This window comes from Vigna radiata, chromosome 1 (assembly GCF_000741045.1).
Source record: "Vigna radiata var. radiata cultivar VC1973A chromosome 1, Vradiata_ver6, whole genome shotgun sequence".
In the NCBI taxonomy this organism is placed as follows: Eukaryota; Viridiplantae; Streptophyta; class Magnoliopsida; order Fabales; family Fabaceae; genus Vigna; species Vigna radiata.
This window is the reverse complement of record NC_028351.1, coordinates 4,932,791-4,951,463: the sequence shown is the minus strand read 5'-3', so window position 1 is coordinate 4,951,463 and position 18,673 is coordinate 4,932,791. Positions and strand designations below refer to the sequence as shown.

General features: G+C 33.3%; 1 protein-coding gene across 2 annotated transcripts; it reads left to right on the top strand.

The window, feature by feature from the left end:
* The first annotated feature begins 1,959 nt into the window (after positions 1 to 1,959).
* Positions 1,960 to 4,655, top strand: LOC106764325 (protein indeterminate-domain 16). Of its 2 annotated transcripts, XM_022782439.1 has the most exons (4): positions 1,960 to 2,130; positions 2,295 to 2,364; positions 2,567 to 2,966; positions 3,580 to 4,655. In XM_022782439.1, exons 3-4 carry the CDS (start codon positions 2,674 to 2,676, stop codon positions 4,355 to 4,357), a joined length of 1,071 nt encoding a protein of 356 aa, XP_022638160.1. In that variant the 5' UTR covers positions 1,960 to 2,130; positions 2,295 to 2,364; positions 2,567 to 2,673; the 3' UTR covers positions 4,358 to 4,655. The 2 variants fall into 2 exon arrangements, with proteins under 2 accessions (XP_022638160.1, XP_014504096.1); XM_014648610.2 differs by having other exon boundaries at positions 1,987 to 2,364.
* Positions 4,656 to 18,673: the final 14,018 nt, after the last annotated feature.

Below are 18,673 nucleotides of genomic sequence, written 5' to 3'. Positions count from 1 at the left end.
TATTGTAATATTATTAAGAGCGTAAGAGGAATGGAATATTTGCATTGCATCATAAGAAGTAAGATTCAAGATTTCCATAATGGGAGAGAGAGTGTATTTTGTTATGTCTGCATGGTACAATACAGGCCTACAAATACAAACAAATACATAAAGGACAAATAAGCATCGCCCAATAGTGAATGGGACCCACTTACACCCTTCATCAATCAAATTATTAAACACATACAGCTACCATTATTCACCATTTACATAACAATTCAAATCCCATCTTATTCATCATTTTACATACCTAAATCAATTCATCTCTTGGATATTTTATGAATGGAGAATGATATTTTGACAACTCTTTTTTAACAATTTTTTGATAACAGGACACGTGTTATCATTTTATTAGTCTGTTTAAATTTATGTTTAAAAAAATATTTGAAAAGGACTAATCATAGACTGCCACGTATGTGTTGTCAAAAGAAAGTTGTTAAAGAGACTTTTTCCTTTCTCAATCTACTTTTTCATAATATGATATATTTTCCCTGAAACTTTTATTTTTTTTTTAGAAAATTATTTAATTACAGTATTTAAAATCTTAAATGGAAAGATACGAGGGTGAGTACAACATATATGTACTTATTTCCTGATAAAGATACGATGTGAGTATCTAAATGGAAGTAAATAGATAATTTGTGTCTGATAATGTGACGTAATCATATTAGTATAGGATAACTATTCCTTTAACGTATTCCTATGTTAAACAAATCTATCGTGTTCCTCTTCTCTAACATATTTGTATAACATGAATCAAACTATAGATACATTATAGTTTTATATACATATTCCTCTTATATGTGACTGAAATTAATAACTAATATAATAGTATTTAAATAATTAATTTTAATTCTAATTTTGTTGGTTCCAAAATGTTAAACAATTTGAATCCAAGTGCTTAATTATGATTAATTTATTATTGATTTTCAGAACTTTTTAACGGGTTCGTTAGTGAACGCCACTAATCATTGTCGATGTTTCCAAAATTTGAATGTAGGCACTTGTAAAAAAAAGTTAATTCATGATCTTCTTTGAAATTAAAAAGCTAATCACATATCATGTTAATTTCACTTTAAACATGTAAAACGAAAGCCATTAAAATGGATTCAATCCTTGAAGTTCACATTGTCATTTTTCTCATTTATTAATTCAAAATCAATAGTAAAAATCATGACAATAAATATACTGTAGAGGTGGAAAAATAGGGTTTACAAATTCAGAAAAACAAACTCAATATAGGGAATTTGAAAAGGAATTTGAATATCTAAAAAAAAATAAAAAATTGAAGTGTTTATGCATGAATCTTGGTTATTTTTTGAGGCAAAAGAAAAATGATATATATATAAACGAAAAGAAAGGGTGGTAAAGGTGATATTTGCCCTACCTGAATAAATTACCATAGATTCTGGTAAGAAAAACAGTAGTGGGTGTCTTGTTGAAGTCGAGGTAAAATGATGATTAATGCAGCACAGTATAGGTGTTGGGGGCCTATGAACAATATAGTGAAGATTACGAAGCTCACGTACAAAAGACAATGTTGGCAGTTTTTACTTGCAACTGTTAAGTAAGGTGATGCCCCTGGTTTACCAAAAAGCAAAAACACGTTGGACAGAAAAAGATGATGACTTGAATGCCCTTGAGGGTGACTTAACATCCTCATTATCGCTTTTGAAAAAGGTGCCTGCTGAAGTGAAATTAATTAGAAATGCTCTCTCTCTTATGAGTTTGTAACTAGTTCTAAGACAGAGAAGAAATAATAACAAGGCTAAGTAGTGCGTGAGAATGAGATGGATGTTGAGGGGAGTGTGACAAAAATAGGAAGCTTACGTGTGTATTTGGGGGCTTCGCCTCTCTATTTATGCATGCAAACCAAAGCAACCAAAATTTTACTGTGTGTTTGTGGGGATGTTTTTCTTCTGGAGCCCATTTGTGGGATCTCTCTCTTTTACCTGTCTCTTTTTCAAACTTTATTAGCTATCTTGTTCAATATATCAGCAAGAAGAGATGAGAAACCCAGATAGTTAGAGAGAGAAAGCTGTTGGAAAAAAGCTCAAAGTTTAAAAGCAAGTTAAAAGAAAGCTGAGTCTGGTAACCGAAAGAGGAAAAAAATAAATAAAGCTTTTCCCTTCCTCTTTTCTCTTAGCTTCATCATCTTCTCTTTTTTTTCCTCTTAATTCTATTTTCCTATTATCATACAAATGGCTTCCCTTGTAAGGATTAACTCATCTCCTTCCTCTCTTCCCACTTCTCAGCCCTTTTCCTTTCCCCAGAATGCTACCACTCCCACTAATAAAAGAAAGAGAAGGCCTGCTGGAACACCAGGTGAACGATTACTTCTAACTTCTATCTTCTATCTAATCTCCTTTTTTTCTTAATTAGATTCTTTTACTAATTGTTATTTACTCCCATCACATGAATCTATTCCTATTCTCCAAGAGTAATTAAAGTTATGTTTAATGATGGGAGAATTCATTAATTCATTCCTTTGATGATCATGGGTTCGGCTGAATTAAACGCAACACAGATCCAGATGCAGAAGTGGTGTCCCTCTCACCCAAGACCTTGCTTGAATCAGATCGTTTCGTCTGTGAGATCTGCAACCAGGGATTCCAGAGAGACCAGAACCTTCAGATGCACCGGCGCCGCCACAAGGTTCCCTGGAAGCTCTTGAAGAGGGAGACGCCACTGGTGAAGAAGCGAGTCTTCGTTTGCCCGGAGCCTACTTGCTTGCACCATGACCCGTGCCACGCTCTAGGTGATCTTGTCGGCATAAAGAAGCACTTCAGAAGAAAACACAGCAGTCACAAGCAATGGGTCTGCGAGAGATGCTCCAAAGGCTACGCAGTGCAGTCTGATTACAAAGCACATCTTAAAACGTGTGGCACCCGAGGCCACTCTTGCGATTGTGGCCGCGTTTTCTCAAGGTATATCCATCTATTCAACAACGCCACCTTTTTCTTTCCCTCCTCATCCAAATCTTCCATTAACTTAATACACATCTCTATCCTCCTCTTATATTTTTTATTCCTCTTTTGACTTTAACAAATGGCCAGATGTATTTTTTGGAATCCAAATAAAGCCATATCAATGGGGGAAGCAAAAGAGAATCATAAATAAATAAATTAAAGTTTACTAGTATTTGACTGATGGAACCTTAAACAAGTCTTCAACCTAGCTGTTTCTTGACAGCTGGGAACACACGCTTCCCAAAGCTCACAGATATATATTTTCATCAACACCTTCCGCCATTCCTTTTACGCACCTTCTCTCGTTAAACCTTCGCGACATTGTACTGTATTTCTTCAAGAACCTTGTATTGAATACCAGCTTAGAACAAGCTACCTCAAAATTACATCAGTTTGTTGTCTTTTTTCAGTGGAAACTGAAACATCTCCCCCACCTCTTGACTTCTTTTCCAAGCACCTTTATATGAACAACTTTTTTTCGATTCTTTTTATTACTTTTGGAAGGAAGGATCTCATGAGCTTTTCTAAAGGTACGGAATGATTCTTTGTGACCTCTCAATATTGTTTGTAGGGTGGAGAGCTTTATTGAACACCAAGACGCGTGCAACGTCGGGAGGTTGCTGCCAGAAACGCAGGCAGTGCAAGCTGCTGCATGCTTGTCTCGAACAGCTTCAAGCCCTTCTAGCGAAAACAATTTCAGCACAGGTGCCCCTTTGCAAATCGGTGTAATAATTCCGAAGCCGCCGGAAACAGTAGTAGAACCAGCCTTATTCAGCAACACTACCACGGCACAAACCAACAACGACAACAAAGTGAACAAGCTCCAGCCCAACCTTGAGCTTCAGCTCTCTACAGCCACTCCTATTGAAATGATCGGGGCTGCGTCAGGCACTGGCAATAAGAGAGAGGGAAATCCCTCTGCACAGTTGCAGTTATCGATAGGGTCATTGGAAAAAGGGTGCATGAGGGAGAAGTCATTGGGAGAAAGGGTTGAAGATGAGGCACGTGAGCAGCTGAGGATAGCGGTGGCGGAAAAAGCGTATGCGGAAGAGGCAAGGAAGCAAGCCAAGAGGCAGATGGAGCAGGCGGAACTGGAGTTCACTAATGCCAAAAGGATAAGACAACAAGCGCTAGCGGAACTGGACAAAGCCTGCGCCTTGAAGGACCACGCAATCAAACAGATCAATTCAACTATGCTTCAGATCACCTGCCTTGCTTGCAAGCACCATTTCCAGTCGCCAACCGTAACGTGTACTGCTCCTTCCGACCAGACCTCTTTCTTCTTCAGTTACATAACAACAGACGCTGCCCAAGTTGGAAAACATCGTGTCAAACCCATTAACTCATAGACATCATCTCCTCTCTCTCTCTCTCTCTCTCTCTTTCCTTCTACATTTTTCATATCCCATCTTATTTTTTTCTTTGCCTTTCGTTATTGTCATCATCACTTTGTTTTTCCTACCTTAATTAATATCCTTTGTGAGGCGAGTGCTACGGTTATGTACGTGGGATTAATGACCAGCGAGGTGGTGGAAAAACGTATGTTCTTAGTAATGTAAATTATTCGCATTTTGTGCCAATTATCAGTGCAATAATTAAAAGTGGTATAAATACAGATATATTATATGATGAGTAATATGATTAACTGTTGGGTCCTTTAGTTAATTAGTAGTTACTAATATTGAAGCGGTATACATATATAATATCGTGGAGGGTGTGATGATGTGGCAGTATGTGTACAGTAGTACTTGTACATATGTGTGTGTGAATATATATATGTGTGTGTATTGATTTCATTCTCGTTAGGTTTTTCTCTCGTGCATTGCAATGAATGAGAGTCAGAGAAGCACTGAATTCCCGACCCTTTAGTTTTGGTTGTTTTGGATTATGTGTTTGGACTATGTGTAGATCTTTGTTGGTGGTGTAGGGCAGAAAGCGGAGTCCTTAACAAGCATTAAAGGATTGTACTGAGGAAAATAAAGTTAGAAAAAGGAAATTCAAAAAGGAAATGAATACACACTGCAGAAACACACTGGTGAGAGAGGAAGAGAGAGAAAAGGGAATCCAGATAGTATAGTCCTTCCTTTGGACTGCTATTCTGGCGACTTATAAATGTGAATAAAAAGCAGCATGTTTTTCAGTGCCACTGTGTGAGGGCTTAATGACAGTCTCAGACTCAGTCGTCCCTGTCAACCCTCTCAAACCATTCAGACACAAACAAACTCTATTCATGATGACCACCTTAACGTCTCTTGCATCTGAATCAGGGCCATGACAGTAGTGGGGCGCAGAGAGAAGCAGCATCTTTCCAAATATGCAGAGACCATTCTAAGCTTTTGGGGTTACAAACCAATTACTTGTGATGTAAAAATCCGTTTTTATTATTATCATTATGTTCTTCTTTCCTCTGTGGTCCTCTTTCATTGCGAGAACCAATACAAAAAGCCGTAGAAAGTCCAAAGATACGAGCAGCTTAAAGTGCCGTATTTCTTTAGTTTCCTCAGCTTCTAGCTTTTTATCTTGGACCATGTGCTTCTTCTCTCTCGTCTATGCATCGTTGTAATTGCTTTGCTCAGTTTCAGTTTCCTCTCCACTTTTTTACCTGACGCACAAACATTGCATTGCAATGCATTTCCTCTATATAATTATTACCAACCGGTGAGCTTGCACTGTCAATTGACCCGCCCTTCTTTCCCATTCTATAACTATAACCAGCTGCTTTCTTTCTTCACATTAACTCACTGCTTCACTTCAGTCCCATTTCACAACCCTTTTCATCATCTACAAATTCACAAAAACGGTAAACCATCATGCTAACTATATCTTGCGTCTCCATTATGCCACACCAATTTCCTGCATATCTTCACAATCAAATATAACTTATTATTGGGACCAAACCTTTCATTCACTGTGTCGAAAATGAAATCTTTTAGAATTTGTGTTCCATGTCAGCATCAAATTTAGGTACCAACACCCCGTGATTTTCTATTACTAGAGGAATTCTGCATACTTACGCACTAGTCATAATGATAATAACTACTATCGTTTAAATTTGTGAGTCGTATTAGATTTTTTTTTGGTTGAATGAGGTCTATATTTATATATATAGACACGCATACAATGATGAAACACTTCCATAAATAGAGGAAGGTACAGTCAGCCAAAACACCAAACTTAATTATAAATGTACCCCAATTGTTATTTGAATTATGTACCTGTATATGACAGTTGTGTTTTCTTTAAAAATAACTTTATGCATAATCATAGTCTATCATTCGTTTATGTTAACATAGATAGTATACTATAGGTTTTGATATATCTGAAATGCAGTGACACATCTATATATGATATATTGCCAAAACTAGTAACATGGATAATATTCTACAGGTCGTCCTTCAAAATCAATCCAATCTAATACAACTTTTTCTCGTGCGTATAATATTCTCATTCTATCTTTTGATTAAAATATTATCTGTGGCGATTCATTTAACGACTTTGTTCAGCAAACTGTTGTAATGCACACCGCAGTTGTAGACTCAGAAAGATAAATGGCGCCACTGCATCATGTTTCTTTTCTGTGTTACTTGGTATATATAGCACTGCCAGTTTAAATTAGGTTTTAGAAAATATTAATAGATGTGCAGTTCAAGTAGATATATGTATAGGAGTGGGAGTAGTTACAGTAGGGTTCATTACACCCTACTAATCCTTTAGACAGCATTATTATCAAAAGAAACTGTCCAAAACATAGAGATACAAAAGAAGAAATCCACTGAAGCATGATTAGTGCTGTGCTACACGTACAAACCAAGTTCAAAAGCCTTGTATATTTTTTTTTTTCAATTATATCTGCTTTATTTTTCAACACATCAATAATTTCTCATTGATCATTCAAAGAAAGTTAGCAAATCATAAAAATTAAAAAATAAAAGGTCGTGGGAGAAATTTTGGCACAAGTAGTCAGGTGGAATTTTGCAGAAGGATTTGTTCTGTTTGAAAAGGTCTTTGGTATTATTGACCTTATACGATAAAACTTTAGTGAAGAAGATCAATAATGGGCAATTAACATGGACCTTAGCATAGATAATGGGAGGGAAAAGAAGGAAGATAGATGAAAAAAAAAGAAGAAGAAGAAAAAGACCTTTCCATAGATAAAGCTTTGGTGCTCCGATACTGTCCTGGCATCACATTGACATGGGCCGTAAAAGAAGGATATCCGATCAAATTTGGAGTTGAAAGAGGGAAAGTGAAATGGATAAACAAGACTTAAATGTGAAGTTATGAAGTTTAAATGACAGGGAAAATCAATACAAATCACGAGGAGATAATTATTTACTAGTATGTTCTAGGTACAAATAATGAGAGCAGTTATTATGGGATCACAAACTGTGCCTGTATTTATGTGTATGTCTTAAACTTAATAACTATAAATTTTCACTTTCATTTTTCTTCTCCACCAGTTTTTCTCTCCCAAAACTATCTGTTATGTTTATCACATATCTGCTTCTGCTTCTTCTCATTCATAGTATTAAAACATCACTTCTTTAAATGTCAATTTTTTTTCCATCTTTCAATATAGAACAAATTAACCCTAATTATATAAGATTTATTATATCCTTACCAAGAATCACAACCCTAGCAACCTCTCAGTTGTAGAACTTGAGAAATTATTCAACCACTATATATTTATGTTTTTTATCAGTTTAATTATTTATATATATATTTTTGCTTAATTTATGAAAATATTTAAAGCATTCTTTATATTGTTTTGGTTATAAATGTATAGGAAATAAGAGGCTATGAGTGAGTGATATGGCTGGATTTGAGGAGTCTCATTCATTGCTTGGAGTTGCGTGGATAAGATAAGGAGGATATATGTTGTAATTTGAGGTATAAAGATTTCACTGTGTGAACTAAAGAAACCAGGTTCTGCTACAGTTTAACAGTGCATCTGAACTGAACCATGCTTAACAAGTGTTAAACTGGGCCTTATCAATGCAATGTAGAAGAATATCCACTGATCAATCAGTGTTTAGAAGTTTTAGATAAAAGTTCAGAAAAAAGAAAAATCAGAAAGGCGTATACACTTGTAGTTGTTTATTTACTGGGAATTCAAGAAGCATTTTTTCTAGAATCATGACTTTCAAGACCATATAATCAATTTGAGATTACCTAAACAAAGAACACGCAAGAGATTAAAGGAATTGGCACATGGAAAGAAAGAGTATGGACAATTGTGAGAAATAAAAATGAAACACCAATTACCATATTTGAATTAGGTCTACCATCGATTCTTAAATCTCTCTATAGATCTCTCAAAAGACCCCACAAGTGCTATTAGTGGTGAAAAAACTCTCTCTCTCACACACACACAAGCCACTGATTTTAATAACAACCACCAAAGCAATTGAGCCTTAATTATTGCTTAAAAACTAATCTCCCATAATAGATAAAGGTGCAGTCAAATTAAGAACATGAGAAGAATATATGCAGGTGTCATCAATAACAAGATTATGTTGTTGATGATCAAAATTGGAATGAAAGGCTAGAGCTAACATTTGATATGAGGAAAAGAGTCTATAGATGAAAAGACAAAAAAGAAGGAATAACATAAAAAAAAAAAAAAATACACTTTCTTGATGTTCAGTGGATGATATAAAAGGGGTAACGCTGCAATAATGGAGCCCACATGACAATAAAAACTAACAAAAATAACTCATATTCTCTTTAAAACATATTTTAGAAAAATTAACTCCGGTAAATAAGAATAAAATCACGTAATATATATCTAGAAAATTTTGCTTCAAGTTTGAGCATTAGGCTTTTAATGTGTAAGTTACCCTTCAAATATTGTCCAAAAACTTTTCTATTCTAAAGATACTATTGTATATCATTCTACCATTCAGGATAAACCACTGTTTCACTTAGCAGAAGCATTAGACGTTGTATATGATATTCTTGGTTGTTCAAGTGATCGAAATTATGAAGTTGAAGAAGCATATATCACGTAGTCCACAAACTATATATATATTGAATCTAAAATCGCTTAAACTATTTAGTTGTGGGTCACAATCAACGCACAATAATTAATATATCTTCTCCATGCTTTCTTTTCAAGTAACACAGTGCAAAGAGACATCCCAATCATAACTCTGAGGTTTTAGTAGAAAAAAAAAGAAGAAAGACAATGATTCTATTAAGTGGAAAACCAACAACCTTAATCGCAAACGAAACGAAGTTGTAATGTATATGCATATTTAGATTGAGAAATGGAGAGGAAAATGAGGAAGAAGAGAAGAGAAAAGAAGATAATGGGCTTGCAGAGGAAAAGGTCAAAGGAATGGAGAGTGAAATGATGATGGTGAGTGGACCTAGACATTGAAGTGGGTTTCCGTACAGTGAGTGAATTGGAAGAAGGCCTGCATTTAATGCACAATTCTCTGGGTTGATGAAGAAACAAAAGAGTGGTCCAAGCCAAAATAATAATCACAAAGTTTTGTTATCTTCAGCTGGGAATCTTCTTTTGTTTTAACATATATGAGATTGAGATTGAAGAAGCAATAGGGTCCACTTTCTTATTAGTTTGCTTCTCACTCACTTTTCCTTTTCCCAGTTACCAATTACCATACCAACCACTCTCCCATCTTTCTTTTCATCACATTTAAAATAGAAAATTAGAAAAGTGGTTTGTTTTTTTTCATATATTTAAATTTTTTATATTTATTTGATATCATTGTTATTTATTTTTTATTTTATTTTTTAAAAAATACATAAAAGTTTACACTTTTATAATCATTATATTTTTATACTCTATTTTAAATACTTTTTCAAATAATATATATTGTATACATAAATTTTTATATTTATTTAACATGAAAAAAAAATATATATATAATTTTATTTTTTTATTATTATATTATTCTTATAATATGTGTTAAATAAATTTAAATGTGTGTTGTAAAGACTGAAAATTATTTTAAAGCCATTAGGCCTTAATATGTGGGGCAGCCAAACCCATCAGACTAAGGGTGCCTTAGCCTTAGAAGGGGCTTTTCTAAAATCAGATCTTTCATTAAGTCATTTTCCCTTCTCTCTCAAACTAGGTTCTTCAAATCCTCTGCCTTCTCTCTAGCTTTACTCTTCTCCATTGAACCGTTCAAATCTTACTTGGGTGCTGCCAAACCGTTCCTGGCGTCAAGGACTTCACTTCGAACCAATTACTTTCTATGTCTCCTTCTGGTAAGTTGCTTCCCTGTTTCCTCCGCCATTTTCGAAACCTAGGATTTGGGTTTTACTGATTTAAAGCAGTTACAACCCCCTTTTCTGATTTCTATTGTGTTTTAGTCCTAAGAGTTGTTCTCCATCACCAATTTAGTGATTTGTAGGTTCTGTAAGTGCATCGCCGTGTGGGTCACTATTAGGGTGTTTTCTATAGACTGTACGGGACAACCTAGAGGTAAGGGGAGTTGATTATTTTTTTTAGGAATTTATTTTATAAAATAATTACATGTTGAATGTTGAACTGATGTATTTGTGAAGCTGCTCTGCAATTGTTAATTTTACTGGATGCCAGTATAAATCTGTGAATTGGCATGGTGATGAATCTTATCTGCTTTGAATTGAGTTGCTAACAGAAATTGAATGTAATGTTATTAAATTGATTATATAAGATGTGAGAGAAATTGGGTAACAGAAGAGGAAATAGGATGATGAGTTTTTAGATTTGTTAGGTTTCCTTTTAATATCAAGATTGATATAAATAATATATTATACTATATTCATTTGGTTTTCTGATCTTTGTATAGAATATAAATATATATCTTTTACTTACCATTGCATATTGTATAATAATATATATAACTTTTATATGACTGTTTAGAAACTTAACATTAATATATCTTTTACATTCTTTTGTATATTATATAATATATATAACTTCTATATAAGGGATTATATTACATATATTATATAATAATATATATGTATCGAAACTTAACAGGATTAAGTTATATTTATTATNTATATATATATATATATATATATATATATATATATATATATATATATATATATATATATATATATATAATTAGAAGCTGAAATTGTGTGTGATTTTAATTTCTATTAATATAATATAGTATAGAAAAGAGAATAAAATTTTATTTTGAGTGAAGTTTGGTTACAGAGTTGGTGAGTTTATAAGTTAGAAAAAAATATATAATTAAATAAAGGAATGGTCGTGGATTTAATATAAACATGTTTTAGTTTTTTTATCTATTATTTTATATAGGAAAGGTTACGTCCAGGAGAGAAACTTTTTATTTGGATTGGAATTTTGAATATTTTAATAGATGAGATCATTTGATTTTAAGGAAATTAAAAGTGAAGGTGCAGGGGAGAAGTTCCAGTATTTTCTTGGTTTGATATTTTCAAAAGTGTAGAGATTTGTATTACTACTTATAGGTCCCATCGATGGTAGATTGAGAAGGGTATATCTTTTGTTTAAGGGAGTTTTACGTGAAAAGTTGCATAGGTAGTGGAATAGAAGAGGAGTAATTGTATTGCCTTCTTGGGTTTTCTTATGAATAATGTTACACTTCAGGGTTGAAGTCTACGAAGTATTGGTTAACTTATTCTTTTGATTAAATAATTACTTTGAATTTTAGAACTTTAACATCTGTGTTGATTATAATCCAAAGTATAGGAGTTCGAAAGTAAAGAGGTATGATTTCCAGGTTGTTCATGGTATGTTTCAAAGTACATTATAATTCAAGTTAGTAAGTGTGATTCAAAGTGTCGAATCTCTTGGTGAGATTCTTAGTGTTTTAAAATGAAAGTAGGGGCTCAACCTTGGGAGTCATTCTGACGCTTCAATGGTCAATCAAACTCACTTAGAGAGGTTGAACCATGTGGTGAGAAGTAGCAGGAGGTCCTTAGTCTTGGGGGCTCCCAGTATGCCTCAAGGCGCGGAACGGACTAACCTCGTGAGTGTGGCAGGGTAGGGAACCCAAGTTTCATAAGTCACCACGGGTGCAAGACTCGCCATAGTCCAACTATCATTTTAATGTCCGGACGAGTCAAGTCTAGAATGAATATTGCTTATGTTGTATTTCTTACTATTTTGATTTAAGTTCACTCTTGTATGATTATATGTTTAATCTGATACATGTTTTTTTTTTATATATATAATTAGCTCACCCTTGCATTGCTTGTGTTGTGCCATGTTTGTGTGTGCTTTCCGGTTGCGATGATCATCCATTTTGGATGTGAGCAGAGGAGAATGAGGTCTCCCTAGAGAACGTCTTGGAAGGAAATGAAGATGTTGTTGCTTAGACTCTTTATGATTTCTAGGCCTGTTGAGCCCTTTTGGAACACTTTTAAATTTATGTCATTTTGAGATACTCTAGCACTTTAAGTTTCAAAGTCTTACTCAAATTGTGGATGACTTTAATCCTCATACTTTAATTACTCTAACTGCTTTCTAGTATAGTATGTGGTGACGTCTTATTTTATATGCATGACGTATATAATGGGGATGTCACATGTGTCATTCTATTATTATTTTTTTCCAACTCACAAGCATAATAACACATTGTAAATCTCATTTCATGAAGGGTAGTGGTAGATTGACATACCTACACTCATTTGACATGATTTTTATAACAGGAAGTGAGAAATGTGACACCCGGACACTGACGAGGACGGGGAGTGATCGCTGGTGCAAGAGGCATGGTGTAGGGGGCACAGACAAGGAGCGGCTCCTGGCAGGCTTCCAGTGGAAGGGACACATGGAAGAATCGAACATACACCGGAATGAGAGGGATTTGAAGACTATATAGGTATGAGACTATAAAGTTGAAGGATAACTTAGAGGAATTGATTTGGTTACCCATATCACCAAAAATGCATTTACTTTTCGGAAGCCTAACCCATAAGAACTCCATGGTTAAGCGTGCTTAGCCTGGAGAAATTCTGGGATTGGTGATCTTCCGGGAAGTTTTCCCGAAAAGTGTGCGAGTGAGGACAAAGGACACTGGAAAGTCTCGTGGTGATGTGTGGGGGCAGTCAATAGTTCTTGTAAGTTGTCGGGGTGTTACAAGAAACAATGTGTCAAATGAATGTGAATGTGTATCAAAGAATTATTTTCTATTTCATAAACAAAAATGATACTTTAACACATAAATATTTTACATTTATTTGACACTTCTTAATTTTTACTCTCTTTTTCTGAAAAGTTCAAAATTTTACTCTTTTATAATCATTTTATATTTTTAATTAGGAGTAATATTGAATAAAAAATTCTAAATTGTTTACAATAAAAATGAACTGTACTATTTGATGGTCTAGTTTTAGAAAACTGAACTTCTAAAGTTATAGTTTAGGTAACTACTCATTAACTTAAAACTAATTTATTTTATAATTTTTACTTGTTTGAAAGTCTTTACAGTTGCAGTTTAGTTTGGTTATTATTGATTAGACCAAAATTTGGTCGGTGCTGACTCGATCGAATTCTGTTAATTTTCGAAGGGACTTGACTTGGCGAATTCGACCATTTTTGGCAAGGACCGACTCGTTCGAATTTCAAATGGGACTAACTTGACCGAGTTTCAACTATGTGTGTCTCGTCCGAATTTGTCCAATTTTTAGCTAGAGTTGACTTAATCGAATTCGATCGATTTTCGATTAGGACTATCTCGACCATTTATAGTCATCCCAGTTCAATTTCACTGATTTTCAACCAATGCTGACTTGGTCGAATTCGACCAATTTCGATAGGGACCAACTCGACAAAGTTTTGGTCATGCTCGTTCCACTCGAATTAGGTCAATTGTCAATCAGGGCCAACTCAGCCAAATTCGGTCGATTTTCAATTGAGATTGAATTGAGTTTCGATCATGACTATTCCAATCGAATTTGTTCGATTTTTTATCAGGGTTGACTAAATCAAATTTCAGTTGAGACCGACTTGATCAAATTTTAACTCTGACTTGTTTCGACATTTTTCCTAAGTCTCGATTTTTTGTTTAACCCAACTCATCAATTTTTTAATTTTGTTATTTAAGGAAAAACATATATTAATAATATTATGAATGAAATAGGTAAATAGTACCATTTTTAGTTTTTTTAGTCAAAAAATATTGTAATTTAACTCAATTTGTACAGTTCAGTTCAAAAATTATACAGTTCAATTCAAAATTAGTACAATTTAGAAACAGGTTAATATATATAGTAATAGTAATTTAGTTAAACTCATATTACAAACAATTTAAATTAGTTTAGTACAGTGTAGTTTGAAAGTACAGAAAATAATTCAATTTATATTGTCTGAACTAATTTTTTCTTCAGTTCAAAAAATTAGTTTTTGATTAAATACAAATTTTAATAATACAGTTAATTTTGTCCGTCCTTACTTATAATATGTGTGAAATAAATATAAATATGTATCATTGTATCCTTCATCGCTCATAAATCTACAAATCTACAAATTAATGTAACTAAATTCTTTAACTTGGAGAGGAGGGAGTTATACTTGGAGTAACAAATGACTGTGTGGAGGGTAAGAGGGTGCATGGTGTATGTGTCCCATCAATGTGTCTAATCATATTTTTTTTATCTTCCCGTAAAGCTTTCCTGCATTTTCTTTCACTTTCTCTATGTCATTGAAAATTTGTATAAGGGATGAAGGATGGTGGGAAGAAAAAAGAGAGAAGAAGGGCGAGAGAGGAGAGAGGTGCACCGGGTCAGAAGAATATTAGAATGAGATAGGGGTAAAATGGTCTTTTCAAGTAACCTACGGAGGTGCAGGCAGAATTTGTGATGATGAGGCCGAAGAAGAATAGGAGGGCTCAAAGGTACGAATAGGGCTTTCTACAATTCTCCAAATGATAGGGACGACGTCTAGGATCTATCAAAAGGTATTTTTTGATTAAAAGGCCCATTTGAACACTCAATTCAAAAACTGTGAGGGACTTCCTACGATGAGGGTTTCATACTTCACCTCCAAGTACTTCATCTTGCACCTCCAAATATTTTCAGAATGTCTACATTAGCCCTGTTTAAAAGAGTATTAATGTTTAAATTAATTAAATGATCAAAGATCCTCTACAGTTTTTATTCTTCAGCAGTTATTATTCTTCCTTGTTTTCAAATCTCACATTCTCACTTTCACTCCTCATCTTCGAAAATACCCTCTCTTTCTCATCTCAACATCTCTGTTTTGCATCTCATTTCACTCCAGAGACACTTTCTCATCTCAACATCTCTGTTTCGCATCTCATTTCACTCCAGAGACACACACAGCACGTGTCCTCTTCTTCGTGTTCTTCCAGTGCTTCCACGCACACTCTGGGCACACACAGACACCACAACAACTGCTTCCACTAGTTTCAGAGGTTCGTCTTCTTCCACGATTTCCAAGGTACACAGACAGTACAACACCATAACTCTCGCTTCTTCTCGCTGGTGCCAAAGATTGGTGGATTCCTATGCCATATTTATTTTATACTGTGTTGTAGATATAATAGTGTAAGGATTAGAAGATGTAGTATTTTCATGGCTGATTTGCACTTGCTCGGATACGCAAACACGAAAAGGGTTGAATCGGATCTGGATATCCGATTCAGCGTAAATCGGATGATCATATCCGATGTAGGTTGCGCTTGGGACCTTTCTGCAATTCACAGACAATTGTTGTTAATTTTTCTGTTGCAAGATAAAATTTTTTGAAAAGGAGTAATAAAATTTTTATTTATATTATAATAATTAAACATTTAAAATACATTGTTTATATTATCAAAGTTTAATAATTATAAAAAATAAATTAACTGGCTAACCAATATTAATAAAGAAACATGAAAAAAAACATGCAGGAAACATTAATAAAACAAACGCATATTTAAATGAAAAAAACAGAAAAAAGAAGCATAAAAAATAAATAAATCGGATATTCATATCCGATGGTTATTCTTTCGAATATTGATATCCGACGAGACCTTTGTACACTTTTATATCCGATGCAATTCTTCACAACTTTAATTCTTTTTAAATATTTATAGTAAATCTTCAGAAAGATAACAACTGATATAAGCTGGAAAAGGAAAACTTCAATCAAAATATTTATCGTGGAATGAGGAGAAAAAATAATAATAAGAAGAAAAAATTATTAGAAGTGTTAATACAAATGAAGGGAGTGTAGGAGTGGAGAGATGCATGAAGGGAGAAAATGGAGGTGTAGTTAATGTTGGAGAGAGAAACAGTCAATAAACATAAAATTAATAAATAATCACCTAATTAATTAGGGGTATTTTAGAAACTTGGAGGTGCAGGATGAATCACTTGGAGGTGTAAGATGAAACACCTTCCTACAATTCTCCAAATGATAGGATGATGTCTAGGATCTTTCAAAAGGTATTTTTGGATTCAAAAGGCCCATCTGAACACTCAATTCAAAAACTGTGAGGGGCTTCCTACAATTCCCCTCACAGTAATGCTGGAGGGAGGTGCAAATAAAGAGGATGGGAGGTGCGGGATGGAAGAAAAGCCCTCCCTTATAAGACAACGCCCTTATAACCTTCTTTTTGTCATTATGTATCAATGTTTTTTGTTTTTTTCACGTTTAATGATCACTAAACTTTTATCCTTAACTTTTTAAACTACCATTTATTTAATCATATTTCCATTTCTAAAAAATCCAGAGGAAACGTTCAATGTTCAACTCTATATTATTTGAGATATAGAAGCTTTTGTTGTGTCTAAGAAATTTATGCAATGTAAAGTCCTAAGAAGAACTCAAACGCTTAATACAATACATATGAAAACTAAAATTGATTGAAGTTAACAATATACCCAACATTTTTTCGTTTTCTTTATGCTCGTTTCTTCAATAACTTGTATTTGTAACATAGCTCACCAACACATTCACTAACTCTTTTAAGCTCAATTATTGAACCACGAAAAGCAAAAGCTAGCAAACCTAAACATTGTTATCACCTTAAATCAACATTTACAAATCTTAAATGGATTGTGTGGATGATTAAAATATAACTAAAGCTTTTAATTTGAGGTTATGGAAACAGCGTCCCTTGGTTTTCGCTGGCGACGTCTTCGGTGGAGACCGACGTCGTGACAGATGGCGCCACGGTGGCTGGGATGGAAATCTTGAGGGACTGTATCTCGAACAAACTGTGATAGACAGAAGTGAGCCGCTCCTCACGTGTGAAAGAAGAAGAAAGAGAAATAAAGTTTATCTGTCTCTTAATTAAAGGTTATTAATTCTGTCTTAATATTTAGGGGTGTGAAAGGGTCAAATTAGAACAATATTACTTAATTACTAAAAATATTTTTTAATAAATTTTTTTGCCTCATTGAGTCTAACCCATTTCAAAAAGAGAAAAAAATTAATTGCTATTGTTTTTTACTTAATAATATAATATTGATTAATAATGTTGATAATGATAAATATGTCATTATATAGTTATATACATGTTACATGTTAATATTTGATAATGTGATAATTTCTATAATTAAATTAGTTTTAAGATTTTAACTTTGAAATGTGAATTATTTATAGGTGAATTTAATGTAATTTTAGAAGTTAGAATAACAAGAAAACGAGATAGTATATATTTTAAGATATTAATTTTAATTAAAGAAAAAGTAGAGAATAATATATTTCTTAACCTCAATATATTTAAATAATTGGAAGTTTATTATATTTGATAAGTTTTTCTATATTTGATATTGTTTATGTTGTAAGTAGATTAAGTAAGTATACTGAGTGTTTATAATGGATTTTTCATTGAAGAAGGTACAATGATGTTAATCAAATCATTCAAAACAAATCTACTAGTAAATATGTATTTATACTTGGAGGTGTTATTAGATCAGTAGAACAAACAATTATTGTCAAATCATCAATAAAATATGAGATTGTTATTCTTGAAATGATGGGTAGTGAAGTTGAGTAATGAACAAATTTTTTAATTAACATTCTATTAGGAATGAAACCAACCTCAGATGTATCAATATATTTTGATTGCCAATTAGCAATAGTTATAGCTATAGTTATAGTTAAAGAGTAAAACTATTTCCATTGATTATGTAAAGTATAAAAGAAATCTAGTATCTTCTGGCAAAACCTTTGGGATAAATATGATTTTAGAAACATCGAGGAAAATGATACTTAATTCACTTGTAAACAAATAAGTGGTGGTAACAAAGTTTTAATGATTCTCATATCCCTTACAGGTGCTGTATAATTTGCAGCATATACTTAATGGAATAACCTAGATGATTATTGAGTAGGACCACTTGTATGAGATCTTGACATAATCTCTAAATACTCATCAATATTAGGTACATACATAACTTAGTAAGCATAACACAACGATAACAATAAGGATTATGGAGTGTATTATGATTGACAAACTATCATATCAAAGTGTTTTGATTCATATAGTTTGTTACATTGTGTATAGTTTCTTAATTTAAGACTAATTAATGTAGTTTGTTATACCAAATATGATGTGTTTCATCTTATTTGATACACTTGATTTTCTTCATCTATTCTATCTATCTCTGGTGATTTTGCAATGAGGAATTGTTGTGAAATTGGTATTACAAAAATCACAGAGATATTGGTGTTGCAAAATATCAAAGCATGAGTT